This window comes from Chamaea fasciata, unplaced genomic scaffold (assembly GCF_029207755.1).
Source record: "Chamaea fasciata isolate MVZ Bird 193981 ecotype frontalis unplaced genomic scaffold, bChaFas1.0.hap1 SCAF_16, whole genome shotgun sequence".
Classification (NCBI taxonomy): Eukaryota; Metazoa; Chordata; class Aves; order Passeriformes; family Sylviidae; genus Chamaea; species Chamaea fasciata.
Window position 1 is genome coordinate 16259015 of NW_027094101.1, and position 15156 is coordinate 16274170.

Genomic DNA, 15156 nt, shown 5'->3' on the forward strand with positions numbered 1-15156 from the left:
GGCGAGCCCGAGCGGAAACTGCCGAGCGGAGCCGAGGAGCGGCGGGAACGGCCGAAGGCGCCCGGCGGTACACGGAGAGGGGCGGAAAGTGCCGAGCGCGGCGGGCCCGGCGAGTGGCGGCCGCTGCGCTGTGCCGGCTGCGCGCCGTCCCAGAGCCGTCTTCAGGGTTCGGTGGCTTGGCCTGTGAGGGACTTTTTCTATCGAGGTGATGGACTGTGCCGCCGCCCCGAGAATCGACATCCTTCCCGAAACCCTCCCTGCCCCCAACGCGTTTTTAACTTAATGACCAAGCTTTTCTAGTAACATCTCCATGAAGACAGCCCGTAAAGCCCTCCTACCACCATCCTGCACCTCCTCAGCACGCCACCTACTGTGGCATCCCTGCAGCCCCTCAACATCCGGCCTTGGCAGGACAGACCATAGTTACCTGCCCAGCCTGAGAGATGGGACCTCCCAATGGTGCTCTGGTTCCTCCCCTCTCTAATGACCCTGGCCCTCGGTTTCTCCTCTCCTCGGTGTGTCTCCATTGGTTGTGGGGCCCGGTGACAGGCCCTGTCTCCCCTATGGAATACCGACCTTACCTGCCCTTTGCTCTGCCCCCATACCTCAAGGTCGTTGGCTGCTGAACTCCATGCCTAGGAGGGGACAAGCAGATGGCTCGGGCTCTTGACTCTGGGTCTCCCTTCAGCTCCTGGAAATAAACCTGCTGGAATTGATCTGGTGTCACGGCCTTTTGCCTCTCCTGGCTGAGCCAGCCACGTGGTGTGTGTGGATGTCTGAGCTTGACTGCTTCGCCCGAGTTTCTCCAAGCGGCCTTTCCAGTGGAAAGGCTTATTGGGATCTAGGCTCCAGCTGAACTCCTAAATTCCACAACATCACAACCTACAACCCATATCTGGTACAGCCCAACTCCATTCCCTGCTCTTTTCCCCGTTGGGCCTGCAGCCAGCCCTAACACCTTCAAAAGGGTTGAAAAAATTCAAGACAAAATCATCACAGCACTGTCCTATCCACAGTCATTTGTAATTCCTCTGAAGTCACAACACTTCTATGCAAGCCAATGAAAAGCAGCCGCACCTGGCACAGCTATGACAAGCAGCTCCTGCATATTTGGAGGTTGACTGGACACGTGTAAGGTGTAATTTATGTGGTGTTCATCAGTTTCCTTTCCCAAATACATAGGGACTCTTCTGGGAAAAAACAAACAAACAAACACAACAGCAAAACAAAACTCTGTTTTGGTAGCAAGTAGGAAAAACTACCCATTGAGAGGCACACTGCATTGAAACACACTGTATATCTTCTAGAATTATGGGCAGGCTTTAGGTAGAGATGCAAAACACTGGCTTTAGACCTTCTTGTTACAAGTCAGCAACCCCCACAGACCAGAGCAGCAGAACTGACAAAGTCCTGTCTCCCAGAGCTTTTTATCTTCTCCCTTACAAGGCATCAGCTCTAACAGTCATTTATGGCATCTCTTCACAGTGGATCCTTGGTGTCACTCCCAAAGCAGAGTCAGCAATTAATCTCTTGCCTCTGCCCAGCCAATTGTTCTTACTGTAGCCTTGAGCTCACCAGACTACAAGTTAAGGATTTGAGCAGACCATATGCAGATGCCTTGTTTTCTCAGACAACCAGGCCGTCGTGGAAACTACTGCAACTACATGATAACAATCAAGGCAGAAACACACAGCCAGCTGGAGTCTCAAAAAATCATCTAGTCTATCATCCCTTTCTGGGCTGGAATAAAAGTAGTCTGAACAACCCACTGACTATTTCTGCTCAAATGATCACTTGACAGCTCTCAGAATTGGCTGGTTCAATGTTACACAATTTTTTTCTCGATAACTAAACTACATATCCATACTTGTGCAGGCTTAGCTGGAAATGAAGTTTTCCTGCCCTTCAATATTCAAGACGCCCTGCTTCTATGATAAATAGATAAGTGAATGTGGAATCCTAGGATTCTAACATCTTCCCTTCTACTCATAAAACCACATAACCACAGAATGGTTTGGGTTGAAAGGGGCCTTAAAAATCATCTAGTTCCAAGTCCCTGGTATCATAAAAGATGCCCAACAGCTCCAAGTTCCTGAAGTCCCAGGACTGGCTGCAGTAGTGCAGTTACTCACAGCCCATTTCCCCCGTCCCCTTAAGGGCTTGACCTCACATACCAAGAGAAAAACAAAGCTGCATGACTCGGTGCTTCCTATTCTGTGAGCACTAAGGGATTAACAATAGTGGTCCATCCTTCCATATAAATCCTCTTACCTGCACAGGAAAGAACCACATGGGCAACACAGAGATCATCCATTATTGTTTGCCAGAATAAACAACTTCAGAGCCATTTAAGAAGAAATAAATTATGAATGAAATGTGCTAGCTTCTAAATAATCTAAAAGAAAAATACAGAACATTCACTATATTGGTGGCTTTTGCATCTAGAATCTTTGGGAAAGTATGGCCATGTTATAATTTGCGTTGATCATGCATATTAGATGCAAAATTATAAACAACATAAATCTAGAGTATTAACTTCGTCCTTCTGCTGAACAGTTCTGCATTGCTTGCTCTATTTTCTAGTAAAAATGCAATTTGTTATTCATACCTTAAAATACACAGGATGTGGGACAAATCCAAGTTAATGCTCTTGCCTGGCCTAGAAAACCATGGCAACAACACTGGAAGATTATTTGCATTTTGTAACTGTGCAGGTCTGTAAAAATAGAATAGTGGGGAAGGGCCATGATCAAAACCAAACAAATGGAAGTTCAAGTGTCTTTTAACATCTCACCCTACCCCCTGCCTCTCAGCTCTTGTCCAGCTCCTTTTCAGTCAGCTTTTCTGTCACAAACATTTAGACACATGAGCAGTTTCACACCTGAACAGTCCACTGGATGCAATGAGGCTATTCAAGCATGGAAAGTTATTTACATACAGAGAGAATGGAAAACTTCAGCTGGAGAGCTGAACATAATTTCACATATCTTGGTAAAGCACTAGGGAAATACGTGGTGGTGGAGATGAAGAATCCATCATTTCCTACCAGTATTGTTAAATTAGGTTGTGGCCAAACCAAGGAGCAAAACTAAGCCATATGATCTTGTGCTAGATTATAGCAAAACTGAAAAACACTCTCTTTAAAAAAACCCAAACAATTAAGATGTAGATTTAAATGCAAAGCTCGGCACTGGAGACAAACCTTTTTTAACAAATTGCATTTAGAGCAGTCCACTCAGTTACTCACAAAATACACTTTACAGCATAGTTACAGGTGATGACACAGTGCTCAAGACACCTTCCAGATATACCATCATAGATAATTATTTGCAACATGCTCCACGGGAGCCCGATTTTCCAGAATTTACACACCATGATGAGGTTTAACTGTTATGACTTTATTCCTAGGCTTACAAAGATTTTCCTCGGAAGAGGACTAAGACATCCTTTCCTGCTATGAGAGTTATAAAGATTAAAAAAGAGGATGACCTAATGTTCTTTCCACAAACACGTTATTAAGGGAAAAGCATCTCACGCAGTATCAGTTGTAAAATTTGTTTAAATTGTCTTGCTTATCAGTTAATGTAAAGTCACCACATAGGAGTATCAGTCCACCTCAAGGCGACCCCACTGTGAGAAGGAGGATGCCCGGCAGCAAAACCTGGTCCAGCGAAGGGCCTCACGGAGGGCGCCTGTTCCTCGATGCAGCCAGGAACGTTCCAGTTGCTCCAAGGAGAGCGGCCCCACGGCTTTCCCGATGTCCCGGCAAAGGGAGCGAGAGCCAGCGCTACTGCCGGCCCGATAGGGTGTCGCCAGGCAGCGAGCCGCAGCTCCGCTAGCCTGCTCTGGCCGGGCGGGCGCCGAGCCCAAAGAAGCCCGACGGACCAGCGCGGAGCCACAGCGCTCCCGCCCGGCAGCCACAAATAGTGCGCCGCATGCAAATCAGCCGCCCCCTGACCAATGGAATCCCGGACCCCGATCCGACGACTCGGCTTGAGGGCTCTCAATTGCTCTTCTCTTTCAGCCAATCAACAGCCACACCTCGGGATTCACCCCGCCCCCAGGGGACACGCGCTGCCGCCTCTTCCTCTGCGCAGAGCTTTCGTCACGCGCCCCGCGCCGCGCTTTGTTTGGCTCGTGCTGGGGCTGCGGCGCCGCCCCCGCCTCGCTCCCGTTCGCCGCCGACCAATGGGGCGCGTTGTTTGTGGGGCGGGGAGCGCCGGCGCTCTCAGCTGGGCCCGCGCGCCGTGGCCCCGCCCCCGGCCGGGCGAGGAGGAACCGGAATCGCCGCGGCCCCAGCCCGGCCCGAGCCCAGCGCGGCCCCGAGCCCGGCCGAGCCTGACCGCTGGGACCGCGGCTGGGTTTCGGAGCAGCCCGGGAAGGAGGACGGTCCCACGGCCGGGAGCGGGGGCTGTCGCCGCCAGCAAAACTGGGAGGGCCGCTGGGCTCCACGCCGCCCGCCTCCAGAGCTGGCGGGTCTGGGCGCAGCCCGGGGGTGCCTGGGGCTGCGAGTGCCGGAGCAGCCGAGGCAGCCGCCGGCGGGGGAGCCGGAGCGTGGAGGCTGCGTGGCGGCATTGATGCGGCAGGTGAGGCAGGGGCTGGGGAGTGGAGCCTGCGGGGCGAGACGCACCTAGCCCTGGGGAGGCCGGCCCGGCCCCGCTCTGCCGTCCGGGCCGGCCGCGCTTGGGAAACGCGTCTCTGCGGCTCTTATGGGAGGCAGCCGAGGGTCGGCCACGAGGGTGTAGACGACCAAAGAAGCGAGTCTGAAGAAATTTTCACTTTGGGAGAAAAAAGGAAAGGAGGAACAAGGTGAAAACCAAAGGAAAAAGCAGCTATAACGGGGAAACTGCACGTAGGGCTTAGGCAGAATGCTGGAAGGAGCCAGCAGTTGAGAAGTGGGCCAGATCCCGGGGTGTGCCACTCGGGTCCTGTAAGGAGCTGCCTCTAAGGAGCCTGCCTTTGTTTCCCCCCCGCTAATTGTTGGGGGAGGCCTGTGGGTGAGTGTATCGTTCAACTTGCAGTAATAAAACCGAGCTTGAACTTGTTTAAGCCTTGCTTACACTAAGTTTTTGAGTACATCCTGTCAGAATTGGAAGAGTTCTGTCCTCAGAATAACTAGAAACTGTAGGTTTTGGTGTGTGAAGAACCAGTCTGTAACTAGGGACCCGTCAGGTGAATAACTAAATTTCAGTGAGAGTTTAGATCCACAGTTCAGATCAGTTTATTGAGTCTTTTCAAGGAGTGAAACATTGCCCAACACAATTCTGGATGGGTTCAATGGTTTAGCTGAAAATTAAAGGGAAATACGTAATTTTAATAGTAGGAATACAACCTGTATGCAGGAACCTCAGGAGTTTGTATGCCATATCACGTTGATGCATCTTCTTTATTTTGAACCTCATTATTCTGGTGTCAACCTAATCCATAGTCATTCCAATGTTTGTGATTTTCAGATTTTTCTCCTCTTGTTGGTTATCTTTTCCCTAGATGGAAGTTGGATGGTGGCTCCTGCCATGATGTCAAGGCAGCTGCATCCCAAGTGCTGCTCCTTGCTGGGCGCTCTAACTGGTTCTTTCTTAGAAGTCGACTTCTTTTAGATATGCTGTCAGTAATATTTTTACACTCTTTAAGAAAAATTAAAACAGTTGTTGGGTTTTAACAGATAATGTGATTTAATGCCTTAAGCTTGTGTCTATTATCTGACATTTTGTTCCAAGTATTTTTAAAAAGCCTTCAGAATTGGGAGGATTTGTGAAGTCAGCAGAGGAAGTGGTCATCCCACCAATTGGTCCCAGTGTCAGGTCCAAAAGTTGACGGATGCCTTCGGAAGCCCGGGGTTCCTCCCTTGGCACACAAGGGTTCAGGGCTGCCCTGCTTGGCCAGGCTCTCTGCATGGGCAGAAGCAACGAAGCAAAGGTGCACAACCGCTGTAGGCGCCTCCGAAGTTTATTGCCCACCAAATTAAAAAAAAAAAAAAAAAAAAAAAAAAAGAGAGGAAAAAAAAAAAAAAAGGTGGCATTAATTCTCTCGCAGCAGAGGCGGCAGGCAGGGGTGCCGGCCTGGGGAGCCGGTACCTGCCCGTTCCCGGTGACAGAACCGAGCCGGCCCACGGTGCTGCTCTCGGCAGGGGTGGCGGGGTCGGGGCTGCCCGGCGGGAAGGATCGCGGGGAGGTGCGGGGTGGGGGCGGAGGGGAGCGGGAACCTCGGGAGCCTCGGCCAGTCCCAGCCCCAGACACACACACACACAGAGGAGGAGAAGCCGCCGCCGCATCCAGGAGCATGGATTCCCCCCCCGCGGCGGGCCGGGCCGCGGCTCCGCGGTGAGGAGAGAGGAGAGCCCCGGGCCCAGGAGCCGCGGAGGGGTGGGATGGGATGGGGGCCGGAGCGCTTCCCCGCTCCGTTCTGCTCCGCCGGCCCGGCGGCTGCCGCTCCTCTGGCGCTGGCGAGCGCTGCCACACGCCCGAGTTTGGCCGGGCTATTTCTCGGCCAAAGGCAGCCCGGAGCCCTTCGGGACGGAGACGGGGGGCTGCCGGGGGGTCCTGGCTGCCGTTTGGGGGGGGTTATGGTGGAGCTTTCCCTCTCCCGCCCTCGGCACAGGTTGTTGGGTCGGGACAGCAAACGAAAGGGGATTTAGTAACAAACAACGGCGGCCATGTTGAGAGGAATTTCTGTAGCTAAACTTCTCCCCTCTCAGCCCAGGGGTTTCTCTGCCTCCCCGGGGGGCTCCCTGGCCTGACTGTGTGCCCCCCTCTTTTCTCGCTCTCCTCCCCCGCAGGATGACAGTGAAACTGGGAGAGAACGGCGGGGAGGAAGGGTTGAAAAAGCTGGGCAAGAGAGCAGGAGGAGATGAGGAGTCCCTGGAAGAAGAAGGGGCAGGAGGAGGAGGAGAGGCAGCTCCAGGCAGCAGCAGCACAAAGAAAGAAGAGAAGATCATTAACAGCAACACTACCAGCAGCCCCCCACCGAACCCAAACTTGTCACCGGCCCCTGCCTCTCTTCAGCCCTCCCAGAGCCCGGACCAGCATCATTTTCTCAGGTCCAGCGTCAGACCTCAGAGCAAGAGACTGAAGAAGGATTCCCAGGCATCCTCCTCGGTTGGCAGCAGCACTGCTGGGAAAGGCAAAGGTACTGTGTTTTGCCACCCTAAAAACACGCAGGCAAGGGGGATGGCGAAGAGGGGGCGCACCTGTGGGGCTCTGGGTTGTCATTCTATTTCGGTAGATGCCATCTTTTGTTTGGTTTGAGAAGGTGTTTTGGGGCTTGTTTCTCATGGCTGAAATCTTCTTTGTGTCCCAAGGCTTCAGCTTTTCTGCTGCCCACTGTCCTCTCTGCACTTCCAGAAATGGGGGGCGTCTGGATGTTTATGTGGAGGAGGAAATATTCTACATTATTGAAGCAAATATTTAATGTCTTTATTTCATCTCTCTCGAGTTTTGGGAAATTCCTCTGTTTTGATTAGGAAATCAAGACTCTAGCTAGCTGTGTAATCAGGTGGCTGCACTCTGAATTCTATTCTTGGATAGTAACAAAGTATTCACTGAGTGCTGGTTAGCATAGTTAAAAAAAACCCACCCACAAGACATTGGTGGTTTCCCCCAATTATTTTTATTATCCAAATAACTATTTTGGAAACAGCAATGAAATACACATATTGACATGTTTGTTTCTAAGGTGTTGGGAGTGCTGTTTCACTGTTTCAGAACAGTTTGGGCATCTATGTGATTTGAGATTTTATTAAATTAAGATTGGTTTGTACACATCTGAAAGTCTGTAGGTACAGACATGCACACCTGCTTTTTCACTTAGCATTGGAGACAAGAATTTGATTTTTTTTTTTTTTGGAGCTGTTTCTAACTTCAATAGCTGGAAGGCAGCAGGGATATTTGAATATTTTGGTGCCATTGTGTGTGCTCGGCAGTAACTAGATGACATCTTAGAACTGCAGTTGAGCTGTACTTGAGCCTAATTTTGGATATCATGTGCTGAAGTAGTCAAGTGTTATTTTCTGTTAATTTTTGAGAAAAACAGCACTCAAAGATTGCATCAACATTTAAAATAATTAAGTTTACTCTTGTCTGCTAAATTGAAGTATAATTCCATGTAGGATAAACGTGTCTTGGAGTTTACCTCATTCTTGTCTGTCTCAGGGATGTGCATGTGCTGGGCATTAAGTAAACATTACAGTTACAATAGTTTTGTGTTGCAGTAATAAGGCAGTGCAAATTGGGATATTTAGTTATTGTTATATCAGAAAAATGTTCTTGAACTCAGTTGCTTGACAGTTGGTATAATTGACTAAAGTATTTCTAAGTACCTTAGTAAGTCCTCTTGAATCTCTTAATTGTTAAATGAAAGCTCTCTGTGGTGGTAGAACACAAAGAACACAAAGGTGACAGAACAGAAAGGCCTATATAATTTTTCTTCCAGTTGCATGAAACCAAATAAACAAACAAATGGAATATCCAGGAGTGTTGAGCTATGTATAATTAATTCCAGGATTGTAAATAGTATTAGATGTGAGGAGGTGTTTCTTTGAAATAGGTCTTGTATATGATTCACAAGTTGAATATGTCCATTTGAAATTATTCCATTGATTTGGAATTGCATGCATGTGTGAACAAATACATGTGTTTGTGCAAGTGTATAATCATGTTTGTACATGAACATTTATTTCCAATTCTAGAGCAGGAGAATGATTTTTAACTAGGAATATCAACACGATAGGAAAATAAATTTCATTCACTTTCAGATTCCAAAACAAACATAAGAAAATTACATACAGAACAGAAAATATTATCTCAGTAACCAGTTATGGATAGTGCTTGCAATCACTGTACCATGTTATCAGGTTTGGGAGAACTCCTTAAATTCATCAGGAGTGACAGTGGTAGAATTATATCTGTGCTTTCAGTTTTTCAATTTTGAGACCAGCCACAGCTCTGCCTGGCCAGATTTGGTGTGAATGTGTCCAACTGATTGAATTCTCTGATATGGTTGAGATTATAATTGTCAGATTTTGGAGAACAGAGCCATGGAACAGGATCCTTTCTAATTTGAGTTCTTTATGTTCAGAGATGCATAATGAGAGGTTTTCCAGGCTTGTCTTAATTCCTAGTGGAATGCCTTGTGATCAGAATTCATAGTGCTCTGTGTTCCGAGCAAAGTGTCTCACAGAGGCAGCTTCTGATAGGAAATGAATGGAAGGGTGGAGATGACTAATAAAGATTGGACTTAAATCCTTTCATTAGCTGTCCCATTAACTTTCTCCTCCCTCTGTAAGTATAAAAGTGATGAAAAGCTGGAGTGCATCAGCTCTAAACCTGGAAGCTTTTGCATTGTTTATGTCAAAGTCAAGGTGATGGCTGCACAAGTAGCTCTGACAGTGGCCTTCTGGAGTGACCAGACACACCTGTGCTTGGTCCAGTGAAACAAGAAACTTGTTTTTGTCATAGGCATTCAATAATGCTGTGTAACCCTTAACGTTTTATTGAAGTGCGTTTACTTCTAGAACCTCTGTATTCTGAAGGGAAAATTCTCACTTGCCAATTTTTAAGGAGTAGTGTGATCAATGCACTTATTTTGTTTCAAATTGTAGTTGCTCAGCAAGCATTGGTTTGTCTTCAGAAAAGTTTTGAAAATAGTATTATTTTTTTTTCTATGTGTTGCAAATTCCTTTTTACTTTTGGCAGTCGTGCTTTTAGGGTCCTTAATTGTAGCAGACAAATTATTGATAAACTTGTCTGTAAACTGTAAAAAGAGTGTGCCCACTCAACATCTGCTAACTTTTCAACTTTATCTTACTGTGGTTCAAGGAAGCTTGCCTCATGGAGTGTATAAACATGCTGCTAATAGTCGGATTGCCCTGATGTACTCTTTAATTGCACGTTTGAATCCCATCTCTTGCCTTTTGTGTACTGAGGTGCACTTTTGAGTTCAAGGCAAAAAATTACACGGAAAATAGTACAGTTGAATAAAGTTTGGAAACTATTTCACTTCAGTAGCCAATCCATTTGGAATTGTGGGAAGGTTTATCAAATTTCCTGCACAAATATCTAAATCTCTGCATTTTTTAAGAATTATTATCATACTCTTTTCAACTGCTCGTCACCTGTTAATTGTATTTTCAAGGTCATAGTCTACACCGCAACTAATGCATGACTTTTGAACCATGAAGGCTTGAAAGGAAGTCTTCAAGTAACTTGCATGAAACCATAGCAAGCACTTGAAGGACTAGTGGTGTCGAGACAGTTTATTGTGGAAGTTCCAATGAAGGGAGGTTGGTTGAGGGAGGAGGTGCAGATCAAATTAAGGTTGCTGAAAAAGGGATTTCTGAGTGTTTGCTTCTCAAACACCAGCATGCGACATGGTTGCTGAGCGCAGGTTGTTAAGGTGTGAACCACAGGCTTTCGTCCATGAAGCCAGAGTGGATGGAAAATGTATTTGTGTGTTTGTTGTGACCACACTGGTAAAAGGCAGTGCTAATGGTATACATTGCCATCATGTGCTGTAGATGTAGCTTGAATTAGAGTAGAGTATTGCCATTTCAGTGTTTTTATCTATTTTCTGAATGCAGAGTGAAGTCAGGAGGACTAGCCTAATGGTGATAAGCTGAAGCTTGAAGATGTCTTTCATGCTGTTGTTCTGGATTTATTCCTAAAATGTGTAGAATGGCTCAAAAAAGTATTTGGATTTGTTTTGTGGTAATAAGCAGGGTTTTTTTTGAAAAAGAACTTACTCAGCTGAAAGCTTGGTTGAATTGAAGTGTTCCATCTTTTGGCATGGTATAGAACTTGCTAAAAAGCAGTCTAGTTTGTTTCAGCATGCCAGAGTTCCATGTTTGGTAGCGTGTGGGTTATATCAACTACTATCTTCTGTAGAGAAGATGTAGATACCAAAATACCTAATGTATGTACTTACAGTGAGTTTTATTGTGTCTTCCTGAGTTCATATGTTGCAGAATGTGTTGTAACCATCATGTGAGATGTTACTCCTCCAGCGTTATTTCTCTAGGACATGAACCACTGTTCAAAAACTACTGGCACAGTCCCTTGTTCTGACATTCTCCTTAATTCTGTCCATCTCACTTGCACTTGGTACTTCTCCTTTCATCCTACCCTGACATGCTTTCATTCATTCTTTGCCGTCTTGTTTACCCCAGTTCTCCCTCCCTCCCTCCCTTTGGAAGTGGCTCAGGACCAGGACTCCACAGTATCTCATCCCATATCGCAAGAGGAGGATTTTCTCCTCCAGTGCAGTAGGTACTGAGCTCTGACAGGTAGGTACTGTGTCTGTGTGCAAGGCTGCATGGCTGCAGGGTTAAGTGGAACTGCATACTGAGCTTTATGGGTGTTTTCTTTGGGAACAGCAGGAGAATAGTGATTTACAGGAGATGGGGGAGTGACCAAAGGGGTTTGCCCTGTCATTCCTTTCTTACTACTGTGCATGGGAACATTTATCGTTGGGTTATCCCAATCTAACCTATAGCATACCAAGCCTTGGTAAGGCAATGGAATGTGCATAGAACTACAGGCCAGTTCAGGATAAAAGACAATAACAAGAACAATCATACATCAGTAAGTTACCCCCCATAAATTCATTACCTCAGTCTTACTGTATGGAATTCTTGTTACATACAGAACAGCTAACGAGCTTCCATCCTCTCTCTAATGATTGATGATTCTGTGATTAATTCTATGATTAATAATGGATGATTTAAATCTTCATCAATGCATTAAAACAAGAAACTCCCCTGAGGCCAGCTATAGCATTACTGCTGCAGAATGCTGGGGAGAAGGAGGGGGCTCACTCTAACAACCTGCTCAGGTGTTTGTTCAATGTAAAATCCTTTATAGAAGAGACAAGACAAGGACAAGCTGGACATTCTCCCATGTCTATTCATCTTGCATCACTCAGCCAGTGACCTAGACATCGACACCATTACAGCTATTGCAACTCATTCTCTTCGCTCCAGGTGCACCAGAGCACCAGCACCTGTACTTTGTACCTGTGTACAAGGTACAAGGCAGTCATTTGGATATGCAAGTTCCCAGCATTTTCCCTCATCTTTCAATACAGTTTACAAAGACTTCGAATTTTTGTACTCTGTATTTCAACTGTAACCCCCCCAAGAAATCATGGATCAGAACACCAGTGTTCCAGAGAAACTTATTCATTCCTTTTGTCCAGTGTTCTCTGCCTATCTATATGTCAAATTATTAAAACTTCATTTATCTGTGTCTGGCATAGTATCATCTCAAAATGCATTCACATGGAAAAAGCCGTCTCTGTAGTTCTAAGCAAAACATAAACGCTTGCAAAAAATAAATAAAGAGATTTAAAGACTGCGCTTTCAAGATCCCATATAGGAATGACAGACAGTGGAACACACAGGTTTAAAATAACTGAGACACTGACAGTATCAGGATCTCATAGTGGCTACCACCACAAGTTCTTCCTTCTAGGTATCAACTCAGAATTTGCCTTTCAGTCTTCCACTGACAGCTTTTACAGGCCAGCTGATTCATATTTTCTGTGACAGATTACACACACACAGAAGTTGGAATCCCCAGAGTAAATTCTCACTACACCCTTGTATCCCAACACACAAGCTGGGTTACAGGCTTAGCTCACAACAACTTCTTCAGGAGTCACCAGTCACTGTAGGTAGAACATTCACTTGGGAATACCTTTATAAACAAGATGGTGCATTCACACTCTCACCTGCCACAGTCCGGCTGCCAAATGTTAGGACTAACGCACTCCCGAAAATGAGGGTTGCAAATGCCAACTTGTAGCAGAGAAGTTCCCTGCAAGTCAACACTTCATTTTGAGTGCTAACTTCGTAACTGGGAAGGAAGTTTCTACCCTGCCTGCACAGGACACAGCATGGACTCCTGAGATCTGTGAGTCTAGAATAGCTTATGTCCTATTGCATGGTATGCCATATAGTGTTCTTGTGAATTAACACCCAAAGCTTGAAACATAGACCCACAAAATATTCTGAGCTGGAAGGGACCCACAAGGATTATGGAGTCCAACTCTTAAATGAATGGCCCGTATAGGCCCATGCAGGAACGGAACCTGTGACCTGGTACTTGGCATTCTTAGTACCATTCTTAGTGCCACGCTCTGACCAACTCTGCTGATCTCATGATCAACTGGTAACTGTCCAACACAGACAATGGTAGCCTATCTTCTCCTAACTGTTACTATTTAGAAAATCAGAGGTAGTTGAATGTCTTCAAAGCATATGCAGTGTCAGTTACAAATCTGAGCCTTGTAACAAACCAATATTTAATGCTTGTTTCTCTATGGACAGGATATATTTAGTATACAATGTATCAAACAGCACTATCTGAGCTAACCAGGAAGAGCTGTAAAATGTCCCTCATGGTTTATTTTACATTTGGTCACTCCCCCATCTCCTGTAAATCACTATTCTCCTGCTCTTCCCATAAGAAGAAAACACCCATGCAGTCTTGCAGGCAGGTACCTGTCAGAGCTCAGTACCTACTGCACTGGAGGAGAAAATCCTCCTCTTGCAGCATGGGATGAGATACTGTGGAGTCCTGGTCCTGAGCCACTTCCAAAGGGAGGGAGGGAGGGAGAACTGGGGTAAACAAGATGGCAAAGGATGAATGAAAGCATGTCGGGGTAGGATGGAAGGAGAAGTACCAAGTGCAAGTGAGATGGAAAGAATTAAGGGGAATGTCAGAACAAGGGACTGTGCCAGTAGTTTTTAAGCAGTGGTTCGTGGAAGAATTGAATGACATGCAAGAGCTCTGTTGAGATGACAGGATATTCAGATTTTTAGATCTTCATATACAATACCCTGAACAATTGTCTGGATGGTAATTTGTAAAAGAGTTTGAAACAAAAAGGATTCTGATAAAATTCCCAGGACTGCAGTTTGTCTTGTAGAATAGTAAGTATGCCTGAAGGAACAAAAGATCAATTATGAGTTACATCCTGTATAGAAGTTGAATCCATGGAGTCCTCAGCATGTCTAGTAGAGCTCTCCAGTCCATCTTTTACCTACGACTACAATGTAAATGAAAATGAACTGAACTTTAAATTCTTGTAAGACCATAAAATCTTTACTGACACATTAGCTTCTTTTGTTTTTTAATAATGAAAACTTTATGTCTACCAAGTGTACTGAACAATCTTCAGAAAATCTTTGATAAGATCTGTTCTTCAGGCAGCTGACTTAGGATTTTATTTACTTGAGTAAGTGTTAAAAAAACAAAACCCCCCAGAAACCCCAAACAAAACCCAACCGGCCAGCGCACAAATGAAACCCTCGCATCCTGCATTCATTATTCCTTTGAAGGATATCTCAGAAGTTGGGATCTGTGATCAAAATAGTGGCTCTGGACTGAAATCCTGTACCTGTCTTCTGATAAAGGATGTCTTTTGGGTTGGGAGCTGGTAGCAACAGGAGATTGGAGATTGAGTGTGGGGACTGATGGGTTTGACTTTGTCCTTCTTGACCAAAGATCTGTAATTCATTACTGTACAAATTGTGATATTCCAATCTCACATTTGCAGAATGAAGAAGTGTCTGTTCTGTGTCTGTGTTGAGTTTCTTCTCAACCATCTGTTAAAGTGCTCAGTTTTTTTCTTGTGGTTTCCTTTTTTTAAAAGGATTTACCTCCACAGTGCCAGAATTAAATGGCTTCAGTTATTTCATCAGTGTCTGATAAAACCTGAAGGAAGTAAAGAAGCTGTTTATTTGAGAAATTATTTATAAGTGAATTTTCTTCTAGATTGTCTAATGTTTTTTCATGTCTTGCCTTACATGCATCTCTGTGGTGACAGTAATTTTCTTCAAGAGTCAAATAATCATCCCTAGAAAGAAAAGACATATTAACTCCAAAGTGGTCACGGTATCATATTTTATATCAAGTAAATATTTATTGTATGCAGGAAAAAAAAATGTACTTTCATAGATCCTGCTGTCTTCCAGGTTTGATTTCAAATATATTTCCATTACTTGAATAAACCACCATCTTTAGGATTTGGAAAAATGACTTTGTCGCCCAAAGGATTCCTTTCAAATTGACTTGTGAAGATTTACATACAAGTCTTTCAATCTCTAAAGCACAGTGGGCCTGTAACAGCTGATTCTTCTGATACTTTTTAAAAAAAATTCTG

General features: G+C 45.4%; 1 protein-coding gene across 5 annotated transcripts in view; it reads left to right on the plus strand.

Annotated features, from left to right (window-relative positions):
- The first annotated feature begins 4258 nt into the window (after window positions 1-4258).
- The window catches only part of CRAMP1 (cramped chromatin regulator homolog 1), a 49581-nt gene continuing 38683 nt past the window's right edge, over window positions 4259-15156 (plus strand). For 3 of the 5 annotated variants that reach the window (XM_066198513.1, XM_066198510.1, XM_066198514.1), the window contains exons 1-2: window positions 6190-6320; window positions 6776-7125. In XM_066198513.1, coding sequence (XP_066054610.1) covers window positions 6280-6320; window positions 6776-7125 — 391 coding nt within the window. In that variant the 5' untranslated portion in view covers window positions 6190-6279. Of the gene's footprint in view, window positions 4587-6064; window positions 6321-6775; window positions 7126-15156 lie in introns of those variants that run through there. The other 2 variants (XM_066198511.1, XM_066198512.1) reach the window with 2 other exon arrangements.